The sequence below is a fragment of the Colobus angolensis genome, unplaced genomic scaffold (genome assembly GCF_000951035.1).
Source record: "Colobus angolensis palliatus isolate OR3802 unplaced genomic scaffold, Cang.pa_1.0 Scaffold86, whole genome shotgun sequence".
NCBI lineage: Eukaryota > Metazoa > Chordata > Mammalia > Primates > Cercopithecidae > Colobus > Colobus angolensis.
The window spans coordinates 7,522,170-7,545,914 of record NW_012122487.1 but is presented as its reverse complement, the minus strand read 5'-3'; the positions used below and the strand labels follow the sequence as shown (position 1 = coordinate 7,545,914).

The 23,745-nt window shown below is 41.8% G+C and overlaps 1 protein-coding gene across 2 annotated transcripts in view; it reads left to right on the top strand.

Annotated features, from left to right (window-relative positions):
• The first annotated feature begins 6,059 nt into the window (after window positions 1-6,059).
• The window catches only part of SNAPC3 (small nuclear RNA activating complex, polypeptide 3, 50kDa), a 46,120-nt gene continuing 28,434 nt past the window's right edge, over window positions 6,060-23,745 (top strand). For both annotated transcript variants that reach the window (XR_001000483.1, XM_011930381.1), the window contains exons 1-3: window positions 6,060-6,584; window positions 7,282-7,359; window positions 21,161-21,245. Coding sequence is in view for 1 of the 2 variants with exons in the window: in XM_011930381.1 (XP_011785771.1) it covers window positions 6,268-6,584; window positions 7,282-7,359; window positions 21,161-21,245 (480 nt within the window). In the remaining variant the exon portion in view is untranslated. The remainder of the gene's footprint in view (window positions 6,585-7,281; window positions 7,360-21,160; window positions 21,246-23,745) is intronic.

The following is a 23,745-nucleotide window of genomic DNA, read 5'->3' as shown; positions in this document are numbered from 1 at the left end:
CTCTGACCTCGTGATTCACCCACCTCGGCCTCCCAAAGTGCTGGAATTACAGGCGTGAGCCACCGCGCCCGGCCAAGAGTTATTAAGAAATTATTTTAGGCAGAGAGAGAGGAAAAGGGGCCCTTGGGGAGTTTGTGGTTTTTAAAGCATCTCCGGAAAAGTTTCTTGTAAAGCCCAGGCTCTTAGAGCCCGGCTGACAACCTTTGATGTGCAAATGCAGGCCGTTAGAAACTGGGTCCACCTAACATAGCAATTCCTGTGGACTTCTTGCCCTTGCCCCACATGTTCCTGGCAACATGGCGGCCCCACATATCTCCACGTGTGTAGAACATCCAGAGTGCCCTGCATTTGCATATTAAAAGGCTAGGATGAGATGGCCAGCTTTTTCCGAGGGATACATGAATGACATGCCTGGTCAAACCAATCCCCTGAGCCCTACGCAAATCAGATATCGCCTTCTCCAGCCTCTGCTTATATACGTGGCTGGTATCTGAGGCAGGTGGGTGTTTGGACGAACGGAGGAAAGATGGTGCACTTCTGGGTTCCTCATCACTAACTTTTCCCGCGCACGCAAAAATGCAGCCGGGGCCCGGGAAGGTGCAGACCAACTGGGCATGCGCCAGGTGACGTCAATCCGAAGAGACCAAGATTTACCTGGTCGCACCTGCGGAACGCCCCCGACACGCCCGTGCCCCGCCTATTGCCCTCCCACTCCTAGAAAAGCCACTCTCGGCCAGCGCGCCACGCAGCCTTCCTGAGTCCCTCACTCCAGTCGGGACTGCAGGAACTCCGTCAGAGAGCTTCACCGGGTGACTCTCTTGGCCTCCTTTGCCAGAGGCCGATAGACCTCTCCCTACCCACCTTCTTCCCTTGAAGCTAGGTGACCAAAATAAATTTGCAGTTTTGCTCCTACCCTTGCCTACTCGCTGGTTCTTTTGTGCTCACTCTGGTGGTCTTAGAAAAACAAATCAGTGGGGACCTCCTCTTTCGGCTTTGGAGCCAACCTCCATCTGTCTCTCTACTGGTGAGCTTCTTTCCTCTATCTCCTCCCATCCTTCTTGCCTATTAAACTCTCCTCTCCTCAAAACCACTCCACATGTGTCCATGTTGTTTTATCTAAACTGGCATGAGGACCAACAACTCTGGTGTTCCTCCACTCATCTGAGCCGTATCACTTGGAAAACAGCAGGTGCAAGGAGTTCACTCTGACTTTTCTTCTGTTTCTTAAAAGCAGGAGATGAAATTCCCATGTAAAAGGTGTCCTCCCTATACCCAGAAGGAAAACATCATTCTTATCATCAAGGACAGGAATTTGAGGCTGAGGGAAATCTGTACAAACCAACCCTGTTAAACTAACTCTTATCTTCCTTGTCACTTCTCCACTCAAATAACTACTCTATCCTTGTGTGCTTTGTGTCAGGCCTCCGAGCCCAAGCCAAGTCTTCGCATCCCCTGTGACTTGCACATATACGCCCAGGTGACCTGAAGTAACTGAAGAACACAAAACAAGTGCAAATGCCCTGCCCCGCCTTAACTGATGACATTCCGCCACAAAAGAAGTGAAAATGGCCAGTCCTTGCCTTAAGCGATGACATTATCTTGTGCCTGGCTCATCCTGGCTCAAAAAGCTCCCCCACTGAACACTTTGTGACTCCCACTCCTGCCCACCAAAGAACAATCCCCCTTTGACTGTAATTTTCCTTTACCTACCCAAATCCTATAAAACGGCCCCACACTTATCTCCCTTTGCTGACGCTCTTTTCGGACTCAGCCCGCCTGCACCCAGGTGAAATAAACAGCCATGTTGCTCACACAAAGCCTGTTTGGTGGTCTCTTCACACGGATGTGCATGACACTTTGCCTTGTCACATTTTCATAATTCACTACTCTTTATCCAATTCAGTTTATAAGTGTTCAATTGTAACTGCTTCTTTGGGTCTTCATTTCCTTATGAAGGATCGTATGCCACGTAACACTTGTATGAAATTAATTTGTACATTTTTCTCCTGTTGCTCTGTCTTATGTCAATTTAATTGTCAGGCCCAGCTGAAAAATCCTAAGAGAATAGAGGTAAAATTTTGCCTCCTTTACCTAATGGCAAATATAAGGGAGCACATGGCCTCAGCCCCAATACCTCCAAGTTACTTGACTTCTCTCTTCTCCATTTTCTGCCTTTGCTTATTCAAACTCTTGCCTCTGTTCCTTCTGACTCTTCCACTGGCAGGAACAGTCTGTGTCTAGGACACATTATTAGGTCCTTAGAACGAATAAAGAGCTTCTTGGTTTATAGATAAAATCCCACAGAATTCTGATTGGCTCTATTTGAGACACTTGCTCATCCTTGGACCAACCACTATGGCCAGACTGGGAATGGTTCTGTGACTGGCAGCCCCAGCAGGATCAAAAGTAGTAGGGAAGGTCAGATCTAATAAACAATACTAGGCTGACAAAAACAACAGATATTCCCTACAACGATGTACTGATAAAAACCAGAGCTCCAGCTGGGCATGGTGGCTCATGCCTGTAATCCCAACACTTTGGGAGGCCAAGGCAGGAGGATAACTTGAACCCAGGAGTTCAAGACCAGCCTCGGCAATATGGCGAAACCTCTTTTCTACAAAAAATAAAAAAATTAGCTGGATGTGATGGCAGTGTACCTGTAGTCCCAACTACTCAGGAGATTGAGATGGGAGGGTCACCTGAGCTTGGGAGGTCTATGCTGTGTCACGTGTGTCTGTGTGACGAGACCACCAAACAGGCTTTGTGTGAGCAATAAAGCTTTTTAATCACCTGGGTGCAGGCGGGCTGAGTCTGAAAGGAGAGTCAGCAAAGGATGGTGGGATTATCATTAGCTGTTTTTTTGGTTTGTTTTTTGAGACAGAGTCTCACTCTGTCGCCCAGGCTAGAGTGCAATGGCGCAATCTCAGCTCACTGCAACCTCTGCCTCCCGGGTTCAAGCGATTCTACTGCCTCAGCCTCCCAAGTAGCTGGGACTACAGGCATCTGCCACTACACCCAGCTTATTTTTGTATTTTTAGTAGAGATGGGGTTTCACCGTATTGGCCAGGCTGGTCTCGAACTCCCGACCTTGTGATCCACCTGCCTCGGCCTCCCAAAGTGCTGGGGTTACAGGCGTGAGTCACCGCGCCCAGCCTATCATCAGTTCTTATATGTTTGGGATAAGTGGTGGAGTTAGGAGCAATTTTTTGTGGGCAGGGGGTGGGTCTTACAAAGTACATTCTCAAGGGTGGGGAGAATATTACAAAGTATGCTATGGCAAGGGCGGGGAGGGTGTATTGTCATAAGGTCAACTGATCAGCTAGGGTGGGGCAGGAACAGATCACAGTGGTGGAATGTCATCTTTTGTGGTTCTTCAGTTGCTTCAGGCTATCTGGATGTACATGTGTAGGTCACAGGGGATATAATGACTTAGCTTGGGCTCAGAGGCCTGACACGCTTCGGCGAGCCATGATTGTGCCAGTGCACTCCAGTCTCAATGACAGAGCAAGATGCTATCTCAAACAAACAACAACAAAACAACCAGAAGGCCGGGCGCGGTGGCTCACGCCGGTAATCCCTGCACTTTGGGAGGCAGAGGCGGGTGGATCACCTGAGGTCAGGAGTTCTAGACCAGCCTGACCAATACGATGAAATCCTGTCTGTACTAAAAATACAAAAAAATTAGTCGGGTGTGGTGGAATGCACCTGTAATCCCAGCTACTCAGGAGGCTCGAATCCAGGAGGCAGAGGTTGCAGTGAGCTGAGATAGCACCATTGCACTCCAGCCTGGGCAATAAGAGGGAAACTCCGTCTCAAAAAAAAAAAAGAAAAGAAAAAAAAAAACAAAATAGAGCTCTTATGGGAAGACAATAACCTTATTTAAAAATTGGTAAAGAACTTGAATAGACATTTCCCCAAAGAAATATGCAAATAATAAATAAGCACATGAAAACATGCTCAATATAATTAGGGAGATGCAAATAAAAAATCATGAAACACCATTTCACACTCACTGACATGGTTATAATAAAAAGTTCAGATGAGTGTTGGTAAGGATGTGGAGAATCCTGCTGGGGAGGAGTGTAAATGGGACAGCCACTTAAAAAAAAACCTGGCAGTTCCTCAAATGGTTCAAAATAGGGTTACCATAAATACAGAATCCCCTGGTATCTGCAAGGGGTACTGTTTCTAAGACCTTTGTGGACTCCAAAATTGGCAGATGCTCATCTTACAGTTAGCCCCGTGGAACCCGCCCATAGGAAAACTGCTCTTATCCTCAGGTTCTGCAACCTGGGAATACTGCATTTTTGATATGTGGTTGGTTGAATTGGAGGATGCAGAACCCAGATACGGAGGCCTGTCTCTATACTACTGGGCACATGCCCAAGAGAAATGAAAATGTATCTGCACAAAAATGTGTACATGAATGTTCACAGCAGCATTATTCACAGTAGCCAAAAGGTAGAAACTTTTTGATAAATTGATAAAATGTGGCATATACATAGAATGCAGTATTATTCAGCCAAAAAAGGAGTGAAGTACTGACACATACTACAAAACGGATGAACCTGTTACAGGTGGCAGGTATCCAAGTTACGAGGGCAAATCTGTATGGGTCTGCAGCAACTTCAGTTCTTGCCTCCTCAGAAGAAAGAATTTGACTGAGGAGCAATAAGGCAGAAAAAGAGACTGAGGCAAGTTTCAGAGCAGGAGTGGAAGTTTATTTAAAAGGCCTTTAGAATAGGAAAGAAAGGAAAGCACGCTCGGAAGAGTCCCAAGCCATCACTGAGGTCAACTGTGATACTGACCTTGATCCTAGGACTTTGTAGGCTGGCTCCTTTCCTATGATTCTTCCCTCAGGGTGGGCTGCCTGCATGGGCAGTGCCCTCCTTATCACTGGGAAGTGAGCACAGCGCAGTATGTAGGAAGTTGCACGCATGCCCATGAGGCTTTCTTGCCTTTTCGATAGAGTCCCCTTGGAAGGTTATACTCCCCGATTTTGTCTCTTAATGCATATGCCCAAGAAGTTGCTTCTCCCTGTCATCTGCATTCAACGAGCACTTTAGTGCAACAGGTGTGGGACATCAGGAAATGGCCTCTCCCCGGCACCGGCTGCCAATGTATCACTTTTAGAGGCAATATGCATTCCTAGTGGGTGAGGGAAGAGCCCTCTCCTGCCCTGCTCATGCCTAACTACCTGTAACAAACCTTGCAAATATTAAGCCAGCCACCAAAAGACCATATAATTCCATTTATATTAAATGTCCAGATGAGTTAAATCTAGAGAGACAGAAAGTAGGTTCTTGGTTGGCTAGGGCTAGAGGAGGTGGGAGGCTCAGGGGTGATAGCTAAAAGATACAAGTTTCTTCTTTGGAGTGGTAAAAGATGTTCTCAAATAGTGGTGATGCTTGCCCAAGTCTGTTCATACACTAAAAATCACTGAACACTTCAAATGGGTGAATTATACGGCATGTGATTACAGCCTAATAAATAGTATGTCCTGCTGTATCCTTTAGGGCCTCTGAGAAATGGAGAGAGCTCCATCTGAAGTCAGACTGATTGAGTTCCGATCCTGCTTCCATTTTCCCCGCAGGTAACTCCTTCCTTAACAGCATCACGGGTGATACTCCCTATCCGGAAAGTTCATTGTAATTTTTAAAAACATTAAAAACATACACCAGGGTTAATCATGTGCAGTGTGCGATACACAGACGCTCTGAAACACTACTGCACACACACACGCGCACGCACATGGGGCCTCTGGGGAGGTTCCGAAAGAACCAGATCTGGAGGACTGATCGTGTCCCTGGTCTCGGCCCTCGCCCTCCTTGTTTCTTACACTCTAAAGCAAGCAGGCAGCAGAGCAGTCCTTGAAATCCAGAGTCAAGAAAAAGCTCTGCATCCCTTGGTCCGAGAGACGCAAGGAGCGCGGCCTAAACGCCTGACGAGGCCGCCCTACCCAGCAGACGCAGCTGCTATGTAACTCGGGGACCAGACACCCAGCCCCACCCGCTGCCGTTAACCTACAGCCGCAACAGTTCCCGCCCCGCCCAGGTCGGAGAACAATGCTGCACCCTGCCCGTAGAGCCTCGCGGTGCCGCGCCCTGGGGCGGGCCTGCCCATGGCCTGCCGGGAAATGTAGTTTCTGAAGCCCCGCCCTTGCCGCCCCGTGGCTCGCCGGCCGGGAACTCCAAGCAACTACAAGTTCCATCACGCTCTGCGAGGCCTTGATCTCTAGGCTTTTGCAGGGAAGGGAGTGGGGCGAACATGGCTGAAGGAAGCCGAGGTGTACCAACGTGTAGCGGGGTGGATGGCAGGCAAGACCTAGTCTCGGGCAGTGGCGGCTGCAACTTTCCAGAGTATGAGCTTCCCGAGCTAAATACGCGCGCTTTCCATGTGGGCGCCTTTGGGGAGCTGTGGCGGGGCCGTCTGCGCGGGGCCGGGGACTTGTCGCTGAGGGAGCCGCCGGCATCCGCTCTGCCCGGGAGCCGGGGGATTGCTGACTCCGACCAGGAGGATGCCGCGGTGGCCAGGGATCTGGACTGCAGCCTGGAGGCGGCGGCTGAACTGAGGGCGGTGTGCGGGTGAGTGCGGAGCAAAGGGGCTCTTGCAGGTTGGGGTCAAACAGGGTGCATCCTTGCTCCTGCGCTCCTCTGGGACTCATCCCTGAGAAGGGCCTGTGGTTTGGACCTGGGCTAGGAGTATTACTGTTTCAAAGCTTTCAACCCGCTGAAGCCTCCCTGGAACACCAGGAGAAGTCCTGGGACCCGAATGCCCAGTTTGCGAGTTGGAGCAAAGGGCCAAGACAGCTGCCTCAAAGACTAGTTTCTATTTGCTTGTTAATAAAGAATAGCAGTCAGGGCAACAGCGAGGTGTACCTGCCATTGACAGACGCTTTGACAGTGGAGGAATGTGAGTAATGGTGAAGCTGCGGGAGACTTCATCAAAGGAGTGTTAAAACCCCGACTAACTGGTTTCTTTTGGGGACCTTCCAGGTATTCTGTTACTGAAATTTTTCCTAAAAGTGCCTTATGTGGGGGTGAAAATATAAAAATAACTTTAATCTCTTTCTCCATTTAACAGTACTGGCTGCCTTCATCGGCCTTTTCATTATAAAATGTAACCACTGAAATTTTTGTCTTAAGTTCTGGCCTCTCTGAGCCGCCTGCTGGATTTTATCTGACTTCGTAATTCAGTAATGTATTTAGGAAAACAACCCTAACTTGCTGTGAACCAGATGCAGAGTCGACCTTAAAGTATTGCTTTTCCTTTTTGTTTTAGCCTTGATAAACTGAAATGCCTTGGGGACGGTGAGGATCCAGAAGTCATTCCAGAGAATACTGACCTGGTGACTTTGGGGTATGGAGGACTTGGTTTTTATGACCTATTTATTTAAACATTTTTTCAACATTATGTTTTGAAAAGTTGAAAGTACAGTGTTGATTGTTATCTGTATACGCACCCCGTAAATTCAGCTGTTTTTAACATTTGACCATATTTACTTTAGCCGTGTGTATGGGATGCCTGCTGTGTGTTTTTTCATTTTGCTATCCCCCATTCAGTAAGTTAGACATGATAATTTACCCTTAAATACATAAGCATATAGCGTCTAAAAGTATCATTCTCCTACATAATTATCGTGGTATTATTGTAGCTGAGAAAATTAACCATAAATACATAATCTGTAATATTCAGTCCATATTCAAACTTGTGTGTTTTTTAAATATTCTTGAATGTGTGTTTATAGAGGTAGAGTTAATCTACTTAGATCTGAGGGACAAGCTAAATACTCTGATAGTGTTTCTCAAACTATTTGTGGTAAAGGACAGTTTTTGTTTTTAAAAATTTTAAATTTTTGACAGATTTATACTTTGACAAAATGCTACAAAAAGAATTGCTAGAAAAATGGAATTAAAAAAGACAAACACAATGTAAGTTCAAATTTTTAATTAAATTCAACAGACATAAAAATACTGTCAACTGATAATGGAAGTTTTTAAATGCTTAATCGCATTTTCGGTACAGATTGGTTAACAAATAGGTCATAGATGAATTCTGGTCTGCCTACCACTCTTTGAGAGGCACTGTTGTATGATAATATAGAGAAATTGTGCATGTAATAGTGAAATTCATAATTTCCAGTTTATAGTCCACTTACTTCATACCACCTCAGCTATGTTCTGTCGTTCTTGATCCTACGATATTATCCCCCTCAAATATTCAGGCAGTCATTTCAACTCTGTTTGGGTTTTCTTTCATAATAACTGCCAAATCTGTTCCCCTGGTCCCTACTGCTAACTTTTACAGCAGCAACACCTGGAGCGCTGTGCAAGGTTCTTAACTGTCTTTGCTAAGTACAGTTATTTCTCCCACTGATTTATCCATCATGCTATCGCCTGAGCATGTATTTTGCTTAAAAATGGTCTATGGCCCTACACCTCCTATATGGAAAAATTTCAAACTCCTTAGCTAGACATTTGAAGCCTTCCACATATATCCCAAATCTGCCTTTCCAGATTTATTTTCAACCACTTTCAGATGGCTCAGAATGCATGTGGCCTCTCTCCCATCTGAAACATACCACTTCGTTATGTTATGTTATGTTATGTTATTTTTTTGAGATGGAGTCTCACTCTGTTGCCCAGAGTGGAGTGCAGTGGCGTGATCTCTGCTCATTGCAACCTCTGTCTCCGGGTTCAAGTGATTCTCCTGCCTCAGCCTCCGGAGTAGCTGGGGTTACAGGCACCCGCCACCTCGGCTGGCTAACTTTTTTGCATTTTTAGTAGAGACGGGATTCACCGTGATGGCCAGGCTGGTTTCAACTCCTGACCTCAAGTGATCCGCCCACGTCGGCTCCCAAAGTGCTAGGATTACATGCCTGAGCCACCACACCTGGCCCATACCACTTCTTTAAAAACCTAAAGATTCCTTTCCAGATTACCACAACCCATCTTTCCCTTAGGAAACAGGTACATTTATACTGCCTTAAACTCTGCCATTTCTAAAGTCCTTGAAGGCTCAATGAGAGTCCAAACTCCCATCTATGTATTGTTCTCAGGCCCACTATGCTGCCTTACTCCAATTGGTGCTCTGTAACTATTGTTGATTGATTAGTTGTATTTGTCTAAAATGCATATCTGATTGTTACTCCCTTGCCTAAAACCTTTTGATGTCCCTTAGGCTGAAGTCCTGAGTCTGTAGTGGCTCACAAAGGCCTCTAAGGACCATGGACCTTGCTGTTTTCGTTTTGTTTTGTTTTTGAGATGGAGTTTTGCTCTTGTTGCCCAGGCCTGAGTGCAATGGCCCGATCTCCGCTCACGGCAGCCTCCACCTCCTGGGTTCAAGTGATTCTCCTGCCTCAGCTTCCCAAGTAGCTGGGATTACAGGCATGCGCCACCATGCCTGGCTAATTTTGTATTTTTAGTAGGGATGGGGTTTCTCCATGTTGGTCAGGCTGGTCTCAAACTCCCAACCTCACGTGATCTGCCCACCTCGGCCTCCCAAAGTGTTGGGATTACAGACATGAGCCACCGTGTCTGGCTGACCTTGCTGATTTTTTTCAGCTTTCTCTCTACAGTGTTAACAGCCACACTGCACTGTGTTGCAGTTCCTGGAATGTGCTCTCTCACTCCACGCTTTTGCCCAGAACAGTCATTCTTGCTTATCTCCTGACCCTGCTGACTTCTACTCATCCTGCAAGTGTTAGCTAAAGGATTACGGACTCCATTTATGTCCTCTTGTGTGCTTATGTAGCACCGCATGCTTCCCTAATGAAATGCTCATCACATCTGTAATACACATGTTTAATTTTCTGTGTTCTTAGCTACACTTGAAAGTTCCTTAAGTTATATCTGCCACACTCACTGTTCTAGGAATTGGTAATATAGCAGCGAGTGTGGCAGATATAACATGAGCATACAAGAGGACCTAAATGGAGTCTGTAATCCTTTAGCTAACACTAACAAATATTTGTAGAATGAGTGGAATAAATGAAACTTTCAGAAGACTCAGGAAGTGATTTCTGAGATAGACTGAAAAAAGAACGTTGATGATAATCATATTAAAGCAGACTCTTTTTGCTATAGTTAATACATTAATTTATAGTAATTTTGTTAAGCCATGTTAAATAGTAATTTTAAGACTACTTAAACATTGCTTCTCATGACTACTTTGCACCACTAGGTCAACTAGATCTCTCTGGTTATCTTCTAGTCCCTCCAAACAGGATTTGTGGGTAGAATTATATATAATCTAATGTAAATCAGTACAGTATTCTTCAACTGGGGTTATTTTGATATACTGTGAAGCTAGTGTATTTAATACATGACCACTGTTAACTTTAATGGTCCTGCCAAAAAAAATTAAGACTTGTGGCAAAAGCCTAAATTTGTATTTTTATGCTTTATTGTTCTCTGAACCTTCCTTCTCCTCACCAGTAATTTAACATTATTCTATTATAAAAATAAAACATAAGTACATCATTTCTTTATTATGACATAAAATAAATTTCTGGTACTTTTTCTTTCCTACATCGAATGATAGAGCTCATTTTATGCATGTGAGAGACAAAGGGTAGTTGGTAGATACTGATTCTTCCTTGATACTTGTTGTTCCCTTAATCTATAGCAAGCTACATAGCTTCAGCAGTTTTGAAATTTTTTTTGACTACTTAGTTGGAAGGTTTTAATTCCTAGGAATAGGAGAGAGAATTGTTAATACATGGGTGCTGCTAAAACTTACTTGTCATTCCAAAAGCTTCAGCAGCATTCTTTTTTTTTTTTTTTTTTTTTTTTTTTTTTTTAAAGACAGAGTCTCACTCACTCTGTTACCCAGGCTAGCAGGCTAGAGTGCAGTGGCTCAGTCTCTGCTCACTGCAACTTCTGCCTCCTGGGCTCAAGCTATTCTTCTGCCTCCTTCTCCCAAGAAGCTGGGATTACTGGCATGTGCCACCATGCCTGGCTAATTTTTTATATTTTTAGTAGAGATGGGGTTTCACCATTTTGACCGGGCTAGTCTCGAACTCCTCACCTCAAGTGATCTGCCCGCCTTGCCCCAAAGGGCTGGTATTATAGGCGTGAGCCACCGTGCCCAGCCCTTCAGCAACATTACTTTTAATACAATAGAAATTTTAGATTATTCTGCCCATCCCCCTCACTTTTGTGACCAAGAAAGCACTGTTTACAGGTCCAGAATGTACTGTTTAAAGGCTAAAAAAGGGAACTTTAGAGTCCTGCTAAAAAAAACCAAAAGAACCATGAAATTGGAGAACTCAAAACTCTTATCCCACCAAACCAACCACAAATGACTTTTTAAAAAAACTCAAACAGAGTGGATCGCTTGAGGTCAAGAGTTCACGACCAGCCTGGCCAATGTGGTGAAACTTCCACCTCTACTAAAAATGCGAACATTAGCTGGGCATGGTAGCACCTGCCTGTAGTCCCAGCTACCTGGGAGGATGAGGCAGGAGAATCACTTGAACCCGAGAGGTGGAGGTTGCAGTGAGCTGAGATCACGCCATTGCACTCTAGCCTGGGTGACAGAGCGAGACTCTGTCTCCAAAAAAAAAAAAAAAAAAAACACTCAAACAACTCTCCTATATCTGAGGTTGACTAGAATGACAGAAATGAGCACCGTCAAACTGGGAATCTTGTAACTATCACTATACCCCAGATATTACAAAAATGAGCAAGAGGAAATAAAATCTAAAGAGAGCTTATTGTAGATAATGAGGAAATAACTAAGTGTTTATACAAATCAACTTTGGAGACTACCTGCTTCCATCCAGAAAACAACGAGGAAATAGAAGAAAACCTATAAGTCTACACTCCACACAGAATTGAATATACTCAGATAAGCATTTGAGGGTATAAAAATGTTTACCTTGGCTTACAATTTTTTTTGTTTTTTTTTGGAGACGGAGTCTCGCTCTGTTGCCCAGGCTGGAGTGCAGTGGCGCGATCTCAGCTCACTGCAAGCTCCACCTCCTGGGTTCACGTCATTCTCCTGCCTCAGCCTCCCGAGTAGCTGGGACTACAGGCGCCCACCACCACACCCTGCTAATTTTTTGTATTTTCGGTAGAGACGGGGTTTCACTGTGTTAGCCAGGATGGTCTTGATCTCCTGACCTCGTGATCCACCCGCCTCGGCCTCTCAAAGTGCTGGGATTACAGGCTTGAGCCACTGCGCCCGGCTGGCTTAGAATTTTTAAAACTATTAATAAGAATGGAAATGATGACTAAAGGAGAAATGAAAAAAGAGTTGATGAAACGCAGGAAAGAAATGGAAGAAAAGACAATTACTTTGTAAGCGAATAAACCGTAAGATACCTAAGGGAAAATAGACTGAAATGAAAGCAAGAGGCAATGAAGAAAGGCATAAAAACAAGCAAGAGAATTGAAAATGACAAAGAAAAAAGTAAGATGAATCCGAGAGAGTAGGGAATGGTAGATAGGCAAAAATATAATAGTCATATTATCAGAGTCCCTGAAGAAGAAAAAGAAATGGAGCAGAATTCGTATTTAAAAACATAATCTAACAAAACTTTCCAAAATTGAAAAAAAAACTAAATCTGGAAAGGGTTCTCTAGGTACCTGGAAATATTAACTCAGACTTACTGGCTTTTGGGATATATATTAGTAAAACTATTAGATTTCAGAGATAAAGATGAAATCATCACGTCTTCCATGCCCAAAAAGAACACATAACTTGCAAAGGCAAACTTACAGAAAGCATCAGATGTTGCAAAACTGATGTACAAAGCAAGGCAACATAGAGCAGTGTTTTTTTAAAGCTCAATGAAGGTGTGAATTAAGGATTTTGTATTTAACTGAATGTCCTAAAATATCAAGGTCATAGAAAAAGAGTTTTCAATATACAAGAACCTGGGTAATTTCTGTACCTGCTGGCCATTTCTGAGAAGCATACAAGAGAATGAGCTTTATCCAACCAATTGATGACTGGGAAATTTTCAGCAAAAGGACTAATACAGAGAGGATGAGGGTGGAAGATTTGTGTAACTGCTGGGTATTGTAACAAAGTGCGGTATTGCAACTAAAACGATGGAAGGAGAAAAATGGATAATGTGTGGGCAGTAGATGGGTTTTTTAAAGACTACTGCAGAGGGAAAACAAAATCTGACACATCGGATAGTAAAGTGTTAAATAAGAAAATGGGTAACTATAGGATTTAAAAAATATGAGTATAAAGGTAACCAGTAGAACAATAATAGAAATACCAACTCCCCCTCAATTTCTAAAAAATAAATGGAAAAGAATACACATTTCATAATGAAAAACAGCTAATACAACAAAATGCGATAATTAGAAAATATTGTGATAGAGTTGATACCAAATACATCCATCAGTCTTAAGCAACCTATTAAAAAAGGATTTTCAGTTTGGCTTGTAAAACAAAAATCTTGGGGAGACAAGAGACACATCTAAAATAAAGTGATTCAGAAAAGCTAAAAATAAAGGGTTAGACAAAGGTATACCAAGTTAATGGAAACAAAAATTGAGCAGGAGTAGTGATGCTGATATCAGACAAACAGTATTCAAGCCCCAAAGTATTACATGGCATAAAGGACACTTTTTAATTTATATCTTATGGAGGTACGTATACATAAAATTTGCTCCCTGCTAATGAAAACTAGATGACATCTTCACAAAAATTGATTATGTATTAGGTCACAAAGGTAACATCAATGACATTCATAAAATAGAATATTACAAACAGATTGGGTGCAATGGCTCATTCCTGTACTCCCAACACTTTGGGAAGCCAAGGTGGAAGGATTGCTTGAGCCCTGGAGTTTGAGAACAATCTGGGCAAGATAGGGAGAATCTGCCTCTACAGAAAAGTAAAAACAATTAGCCAGCTGTGGTGGCACATGCCTGTGCTCCCAGCTACTCAGGAAGCTGAGGTAGAAGGATCACTTGAGCCTGGAAGATTGAGGCTGAAGTGAGCCATGATTTTACTACTCTACTCCAGCCTGGGCAACAGAAAAGGACTGTGTCAAAAAACAAAAAGAAAATAAATTTCCAGCTCAGAAAACGAGAAAAGAACAACAAAATAAGTGAAAAGAAAATACTAGAAAGGAAATAATAAAGATAACAGAAATTAATGAGGAAAATGATGGGAAAACCATGGGTCTAGTTAAATTTTTTTTTTTTTTTTTTTGAAACGGAGTTTCACTCTTGTTGCCCAGGCTGGAGTAGATTGTGCATTGGCACAACCTTAGCTCACTGCAACCTCTGCCTCCTGGGTTCAAGCAGTTCTGCCTCAGCCTCCAGAGTAGCTGGGATTATAGGCGTGCACCACCACGCCCAACTAATTTTGTCTTTTTAGTAGAGACAGGGTTTCTCCATGTTGGTCAGGCTGGCCTCGAACTCCCAACCTCAGGTGATCTGCCTGCCTCAGCCTCCCAAAGTGCTGGGATTACAGACGTGAGCCACTGCCCCGGCCCTAATTAAATTTAAAATGGTGACTTTCTGAAACAATTTAAAAGTTAGTTAACTAACATATAAAGCAAGGCAACAATAGAGCTGTATTTTACAAGAAAACTCAAGGTGTGAATTAAGGATTTTATATCCAACTGAATAGTTATAAAGTTAACATCTTGTTTATTTTATTTTATATTACTTTTTGAGATAGTCTCACTCTGTTACCTAGGCTGGAGTGCAGTGGCCTGATCTCGGCTCACTGCAGCCTCCACCTCCTGGGTTCAAGAGATTCTCCTGCCAGCCTCCCGAGTAGGTGGGACTACGGGTACGTACCACCACACCGGCTAATTTTTTGTGTTCTTAGTAGAGATGGGATTTCACTGTGTTGACGAGGCTAGTCTTGAACTCCTGACCTCAGGTGATCTGCCCGCCTTGGCCTCCCAAAGTGCTGGGATTACAGGCGTGAGCTACCACACCCAACCTTATTTAATAGAGGAGCAATACATGCATTTTCTACTAAGATCTGGAACAAGGCAAGCATGCCCACTATCTCTACTACTTTGCAACATAGTCTTCAGGTGTTAGCTGTACAGTCTGACAAGGGAAATTAATTAGAGGCATAAGAGTAGGTAAAGAAGAAAAAGTCCCCCTATTGGCAATGATATAATAGTTAACTTGATTAAGAAGAAATGGAAACTTTTTTTTTAATGGCTGAGACTGGTTAGCAGTACTTTTTTCAAGGGTTGGCAAACTACAGCCTATGGGCTGGCTGGTTGTTTTTGTGTATAATCACGCCCATTTATTCACATATTGTCTGTGACTGCTTTTGTACTATATGGCAAGTTCAGTAGTTGTGTGAGAGAGGTCATGTGGCCCACAACCTAAAATATTTACTATTTGGCCCCTTAAGGAAAAGTTAGCTGATCTCTGCTCTAAGCAAATAAATTTGAAAACCTAAATGAAATGGATAATTTCCTAGGAAAAAACAGATTACTGAAATTAAGCTCTTAAGACTTAGAAAACTTAGACAATTTCTGTAGAAAAACAGAGAAAGTTATGTAAGGAACTATTTCAAAAAGACTGCAAGTCCAGATGGTTTCACAGAATTCTACCAGACATTTGAAGACTAAATACTCCCAGTGCTTCAGGGCCTTGAAGGAAGAAAAACTTCTTGATTATTTTTCTGACGCAAACATGACAGATACTTAAACTAGATACTGACAGTACAGAGAAAGAAAACTTGACATGGGGATCATTCAACAAAATATTACCAGACAATCCAACATCATATTAAGATGATACTCTCTACCATTGCCAAGTGGGATTTAGTTCAGAAATGGAACATTGGTTTAGTATGAGAACATGTATTAATATCATATACCATGTTAATCTGACAAATTATTATTTCCAGAGATGCTGCAAAGGCCTTAACAAATTCAGCACACATTCATGATAAAAATACTAAGGAAATAGAAGTTGGAGGAATACTATTCCAACATGATAAAATATGTATATATATCTTAGTTGTAAAGCTAGCACCTTATTTAATAAGGGAGCAATACATGCATTTTCTGAGATCCAGAAAAAAGCAAGCATGCCTACTATCTCTACTACTTTGCAACATAGTCTATAGGCATAGCCATGCAATTTGGCAAGATAAATTAATTAGAGGTATAGGGATAGGTAAAGAATAAAAACTTCTCTATTTGCCGGTTATGTGATTAGTATGCATGGAAAATTAATGTGAAAACTAACTCAAACAGAAAAAGAATTTAGTGAAATAGGATCCAAAATTGATATCTAGAACTTAATAGCCTTCATATATGTGACAGTAAACAATTAGAGATGGTGGAGAAAATTCCTTTTATGATACCCCAAAAGAAGGTTAAATACTGAGAAATAAATTTAACAATAAATGTATAAGACTCATGTGTGGAAAATTCCAAAACAGTTCTGAAAGACTGAAGAAAACCTGAACAATTTGAAAGATATTCTCTGTTTTGGATAGGAAGACTAAACATTACAATGATGTCAGTTCTTCCTAAATTAAATTATAAATATGGTGTAATCCCAATAAAAATACCATAAGTATCTGTTAGGAAGTTAAGCAAGTTGATAATAGCATTCATACAGAAAACACATGCAAGAATAGGAAGACTGTGGAAGGAAAAAGAAAATTATGAGGGATGCTTGACTTGGTGGTGGGGCGATGGCTTACGCCTGTCATCCCAGTACTTTGGGAGGCCGAAATGAGTGGATCACCTGAGGTCAGGAGTTTGAGACCAGCCTGGGCAACATGGCAAAACTCTGTGTCTACTAAAAATACAAAAATTAGCTGGGCATGGTGGCGGGCACTTGTAATCCCAGCTACTCAGGAGGAGGAGGCTGAGACAAGAAAATCGTTTGAACCTGGGAGGCGGAGGTTGCCGTGAGCCCAGGTCACACCATCGCACTCCAGGCTGGGGGACACAGCACGACTCTGTCTCCAAAAAAAATGAGGAAGTAGTAATTTTACCAGATATTAAGATATGCCACAAAGCCTTTATAATTAAAATGGTGGGTAGTAGCTCGTAAATAGACCAGTGGAACAGAATAAAAAGTCCAGAATTAGAGTCAAATACATATAGAAATGTAGTATGACACTATACACAAGAATAATAGATAGTGATCAAAGTGTAGAGAATGGCAGGGCATGGTGACTCAGGCCTGTAATCCTAGCACTTTGGGAGGCCGAGGTAGGCGGAGATCGAGACAGACCATCCTTGCTAATACAGTGAAACCTCGTCTCTACTGAAAATACAAAAAATTAGCTGGGCGTGGTAGCACACGCCTGTAGTCCCAGCTACTTGGGATGCTGAGGCAGGAGAATGGCGTGAACCTGGGAGGCGGAGCTTGCATGAGCGGAGATCGCGCCGCTGCATTCCAGCCTGGGTGACAGGGTGAGACTCTGTCAAAAAAAAAAAAAAAAAAAAAAACAAAGTGTAGAGAATGAAACATGCATACCATGGTGCGTAGTGAAAGGATTTCTGTTACTCAAATCCAGAGGAAATAAAAAGATGGATAAAACTAACTAAAAATTAAAGTGTTTTCACAACATAAAGTCAAAAGACAGCTATCAAACTTGGAGAAAAATATTTATGACATATACCACAAAGGGGCTAATATCCCTAATATGTAAGAACTCTTTTTTTTTTTTTTTTGAGACGGAGTCTTGCTCTGTCGCCCAGGCTGGAGTGCAGTGGCTGGATCTCCCAGGTTTACGCCATTCTCCTGCCTCAGCCTCCCGAGTAGCTGGGACTACAGGCGCCTGCCACCTCGCCCGGCTAGTTTTTTGTATTTTTTTTTAGTAGAGACGGGGTTTCACTGTGTTAGCCAGGATGGTCTCGATCTCCTGACCTCGTGATCCGCCCGTCTTGGCCTCCCAAAATGCTGGGATTACAGGCTTGAGCTACCGTGCCCGGCCAAGAACTCTTAAAAGTTGAGGAACAATGACCAAAAACCCAATGGGAAAAAGATATGAACCAGTAATTCACACAAAAACATGAAAGTGACTCACAAACATGAAAAAATGCTCAAAGACACTCGAAATTAGAGAAGTGAAAATTAAACCTACACTGAGATACCTTTTCTTCCTATCAGACTGGCATAAATTTTAATATATAATACATTTTTTGACAAGGCTGTGGGAAACAGGTGGTTTTTTGTTTGTTTTTACATTTCTGAAGAGAATGCAGATTGTTAGAACTTTTCTGTAGGGTAAATTTTGTAATACTTAACACAATATTACATATATGTGTACTTTTTGTCCCAGCAATCCCACTTCTAGTAATTTATACTGAAGATACCCCTCCAACAATATGAAAATACGTGTGTTCAAGGTTATTCCTTGAAGTATTGTTCATAATTGCAAAATATTTGAAATACCTTAAATATACAGACATAGGAGAGGAGATTGTTGAATATGCTATGGGAAATCCACACTGTAATATTTTGCAACCATAATAAAGGATGAGAAAGGATTAACTCAGAGTAATTTCTAGTACATTCCATTAAGTGAAAACAGCAAAGTCCCAAAGTATATGCCACCTTTCATGTAAGAAACGTGTGCCAGGTGTAGTTTATTGGCTCTCATCTTCAAATTTACTTCTTTTTCCTGCTCTGTAAAAATGAACGTTGGCCTTTTAAATACTTTCTTTTGCCAACTAGCACATCGTTAAGCTTTGTCAGTGAAGGGCGATGGAGAGACCTTTCAGGACTCTCAAGCGTTTTGCTTCCTGATCTGATGTGCTGGCCCAGCAGGATTCTGCAGTGCACACAGCTTCCCCAGTGCCCAGCTCCTGCAATACACTGCTGTCTGAAGCACCCCGCGCCCAGCAGCTTTCCCTGCCAACCCCATTTCCCTCCACAGCTCCCCTGAACAGGTTTTCTTGGTGCCCTTAAGGGTAGATTTCCAGCAAGTTCCACTGATGCAGCACTATGGCAACTTCTTTCTCTTGCTGGATCTCAGTCCTGGGAAGAAAAAAGGACTTCCTTGAGCTTTTTCTCAGCCCTAGGGGTAGGGTGCTCCTTATATTTGTGATTATTCTGTTCTTTAGTGTTCCCTTTTACTGCTTCCTTGCCAGTCCCTCATTATTCCAATCCTCTTTTAACGTTGTTGAATCCTTAACCTTTGTTCAAATTGCTATTCATTTTTTTCTTTCTTCCTAATTGAACTCAGATTGATACAGAAGGAGATAAAAGAGTATACACAAATATCTGTTTATTTGAACAAAAGAAATGGAAAGGATAAAGCAAAACTGTAGAGACTGGTTGCCTGCAGGGGTGGGTGCGAAAGGGGTGGAAAGAAGGGAGGGAATGGGAACAAGTTAGTAGGGACAAAGAGGGAGTGACACTTTTAACTCTTAGGATCATAGTGATGTGTCACATATTCCCCAGATGTAATCAGACAATTATAACCAACTAGGATGTAGGGGGAACCCAAAACTGAATTAAAAAACTAAAAAATAAGCCTAGTTGCATTACAAATGTGTAATATAACACCACTGAAGAGGGTGGGGAAGAAAGAACTAAAGTCTTTGTTAAAGCCTGTCTTCTTTTTTTTTTTTGAGCACTTCATGAATTTGCATATCATCCATGCATAGGGGCTGTGCTCATCTTAACTATGTTGTTCTGATTTTTAAATAATAAAATGCTACCAAAAGCATATCTTGATATAATGTAAGGGTGAAGACAGAACTTTTTATAAGTTGGTGTTTCTCACAGAGGTTTGGTTAGCAATTCTGTAACCATTTTATGTATTTACTAGAATTGAACAAATAATAGGTTGCCGACACAGTGAAAGCTGGATTTCTCACTTGAGGAGAAAGAAGTTATAAACAAGGAAATGTTAAAGGCTAAAATGAATCCTGTGGTTTTAGTTTGGGATCAGAAGTATCAGTATAAACTCATAGTTTTAAATGTGTAACAGTAAAATACAGAAATACAGATATTTATACATGTATAGGTTAGTATACATACATATATTTCCTGCCTATCTCAGCTGAGAAGCCTAGAAGCAGTGACTCCAGTAACAATGAGAACGCCTAGAACCCAGATACTGGTCTCTAAACACCTTTTTCCAGTAAAGGAACTAGGCCTCTTACAAGTGGTCAATTCCTGGGATGAGACAAGAAAAATACAGGATGGGCCTTGACCATCTTGTGGTGCCAGAAAGTAAGGGAATGTTCAAAAAATAAAAAATAATTTTAAAAAGGAGAGGACTTGCTGAAAGAACAGGAGCTCCTAATGACTAAAATTACCAATTTGAACAACAAAATAATGGTAATATTAGATTTTAATCCCAGAATAAAACAATTATCTGTAGGTTCATACTAATAGAAATGATGAAGTAAACAGATGGGAGGAAAGAGGCAGGTCTTCCTCAAAATATAATTTCGATGAATAAATGTAGAAGAAATGAAAGACAGAATTGCTATTAGGCGTACATCACAGTAATAAATGTTGCAGACAAAATCTATCAATGAATGCTAAAATTCCTGGCTGAAGTTTGAGGAGAAACAAGATTTGCATAGTGTCAAAGTATCTTCCCCAAAATGTTTACCAAGTTCATAGAAAATAAGGTATCATTCTGGTGCAGGAACTTGGCAGACAGAAATAAGCTAAACATCACTAGTAAAATGTCGTATTAATATCATGAACCTCTTGATATGATATACTGAGAAGGACATCATTGTAGTGTTCTTACCAAAATGCTAAATTTATTCCTATCATGAGGAACTAGCAGTCAAACACAAATTGAAGGACATTCTATAAAATAACTGATTAGAGCTATTTGAAATTGTCAAGATCATGAAAGAAAAAGAGAGACTGAAGAACTTTAACAAACTCAAGGAGACTAAGGACAAATAACATGCCATGTGGGATCCTGAATAGGAATCTGGAACAGAAAAAAAAAACTGAGTAAATTAAAAATTGTGTGAAATTTTAAAAAGGCCTATAGCTAGTAATATTATATAATAATTTATTTCCTGTTCTTGATAATTGTCTCATGATCATATAAGATGTTGACATAAGGGAAGCTGAACAAGAGAAGGGAACTTTTTCCTGCTTTTGCTACTTAAAATTAGTTCCAAATAAAATATACTAAATATTTTGAAGTCTGAATAACAGATTTCAAACTTGAACTTTGATTTTTTTTTTTCCTTTTACATCAACAACAGGGTTAGAAAAAGGTTCTTGGAACATCGGGAAGAAACCATTACAATAGATCGAGCCTGCAGACAAGAAACATTCGTTTATGAGATGGTAATTAAGACTCATCTTTTTCACCCTTTTCTCTTAAAACAGTAAACTGACATTGGCTGAGGGTTAGTAATGACAGTATGGTAGCTGTATACTGGATATGCTTAGTTGAAAACAAACTAGAGAAACTCCTTTGAGTCTGGGAACTAGTGAGAGGAGAGGATCCTTAGAACTCAAGTGACCACATATTTGACTTTTTCAGATCTCTGCCTTTATTCTTGTTTGGTTTTATCTTGCTGTTGGTATTAGGCTAAATTTATGCCTTTTCACTACCCTATTTCTGGTCTTTTTGTTCTGCTCCTATTTTGGTTTAACCAGATTCTTAATCCTTATCTATTATCTCTTGTGTAAAACTCTGGGAAAATTTAAGATGATGACTCTTGAGGAATTGGGAGCTAGTAGACACGATGGGTTCAGAATCAGTGTGCTGGCACTTGATCATGCATATGAGCACCTATTGTCTCTCCCACTTATTTTACTTTTATTGTGGTAAAATTTACATAACATAAACTTTACCATTTTGATCATTTTAAAGTGTTCAATTAAGTGGCAATAAGTACATTCACAGTGCTGTATAATCATCACCACTGTTTCCAGAACTTTTTCATGATCGCAAACAGAAGTTCTATACCTATTAAGCAATAACTCACCAGTTTTTCCTCCTGCAGCGCCTGCTAACCTCTATTCTGCCTTCTTTCTCGATGAATTTGCCTATTCTAGATATCTCATGTAAGTGGAATGCTTTTTTTGTCCTTTTCTGTATGGCTTTTTTTTTTTTTTTGAAACAGAGGCTTGCTGTGTCGCCCAGGCTAGAGTGCAGTGGTGCCATCTCGGCTCACTGCAGTCTCCACCTCCTGGCGATTCTCCTGCCTTAGTCTTCTAAGCAGCTGGGATTATAGGCACCTGCCACCATGCCTGGGTAATTTTTGTATTTTTAGTAGAGACAGGGTTTCATCATGTTGGCCAGGCTGGTCTCGAACCCTTGACCTCAAGCAATCTGCCCACTTCAGCCTCCCAAAGTGCTGGGATTACAGGCGTGAGCCTCGGTACCCAGCCTATGGCATATTTTACATAGCATAATGTTTTATAGGTTCATTCATATTGTAGCATGTATTAGAACTTCATTCTTTTTTATGGCTGAATAATATCTATTGTATGGATATAGCACGTTTTGTTCTGTTTATCTGTTGATGGACATTTGGGTTGTTTCTATCTTTTGGCTATTGTGAATAATGCTGCTATGAAAATTGGTATACAGGTATCTTTTTAAGTCCTTTTTCAGTTCTTTTGTATCTGCACCTAGGAGTAGAACTGATGGATTGCATAGTTAATTCTGACAAACCTGTTTTTCATAGTGATGATACCATATTACATTCCCATCAGTAATGCATGAAGGTTCCAGTTTCTCCATGTACTTGTGAACATGTATTTTCTAGCTTTTTTAAGTAATGGTCATCCTAGTGGGTGTGAAGTGGTATTTCAATGTGGTTTTGATTTGTATTTCCCTAATAACTAGTGATACTGAACATCTTTTTATTTGGTTTTTGGCCATCTGTATATTTTCTTTGAAAAAGATCTATTGAAATATTTTGTCCATTTTCAAATTGGGTTGTTTATCCTGTTGAGTTATAAAGAGTTCTTGGCCGAGTGCCGTGGCTCACGCTTGAAATCCCAGTACTTTGGGAGGCTGAGGTGGGTAGATCACCTGAGGTCAGGAGTTCCAGACCAGCCTGACCAACATGGTGAAACCCTGTCTCTACTAAAAGTACAAAAACTAGCCAGTCATGGTGGCATGCCCCTGTAATCCCAGCTACTCAGAAGGCTGAGACAGGAGAATTGCTAGAACGTGGGAGGTAGAGGTTGCCGTGAGCCAATATCATGCCACTGCACTCCAGCCTGAGCAACAGAATGAAACTCTGTCTCAAAAAAAAAAAAAAAAAAAAAAAAATTAGCCAGGCGTGGTGGCAGGTGCCTGTAATCCCAGCTACTCTGGAGGCTGGCAGAAAATTCGCTAGAACCCAGGAGGCGGAGGTTGCAGTGAGCTGGGATTTGTGCCATTGCACTCCAGCCTAGGCAACAAGAGCGAAACGCTGTCAAAAAAAAAAAAAAAGAGTTCTTTGTATATTCTGTATACTAGACCCTTACCGTATATGTAATTTAAAAATATTTTATCCCATTCTATATGTTGTCTTTTTACTTGCTTTTCTTTTTCTTTTTTTTTTTTTTGAGAGAGAGTTTCACTCTTGTTGCCCAGGATAGAGTACAGTGGAGCAACAATGGAACAATCTCAGCTCACTGCAGCCTCCACCGCCTGGGTTCAGGTGATTCTCCTGCGTCTGCCTCCCAAGTAACTGGGATTACAGGTGCTCGCCACCACTCCCAGGTAATTTTTGTGTTTTTAGTAGAGATGGGATTTCGCCACGTTGGCCAGGCTGATCTCGAACTCCTGACCTCAGGTAATCCATGCGCCTTGGTCTCCCAAAGTGCTGGAATTACAGGTGTG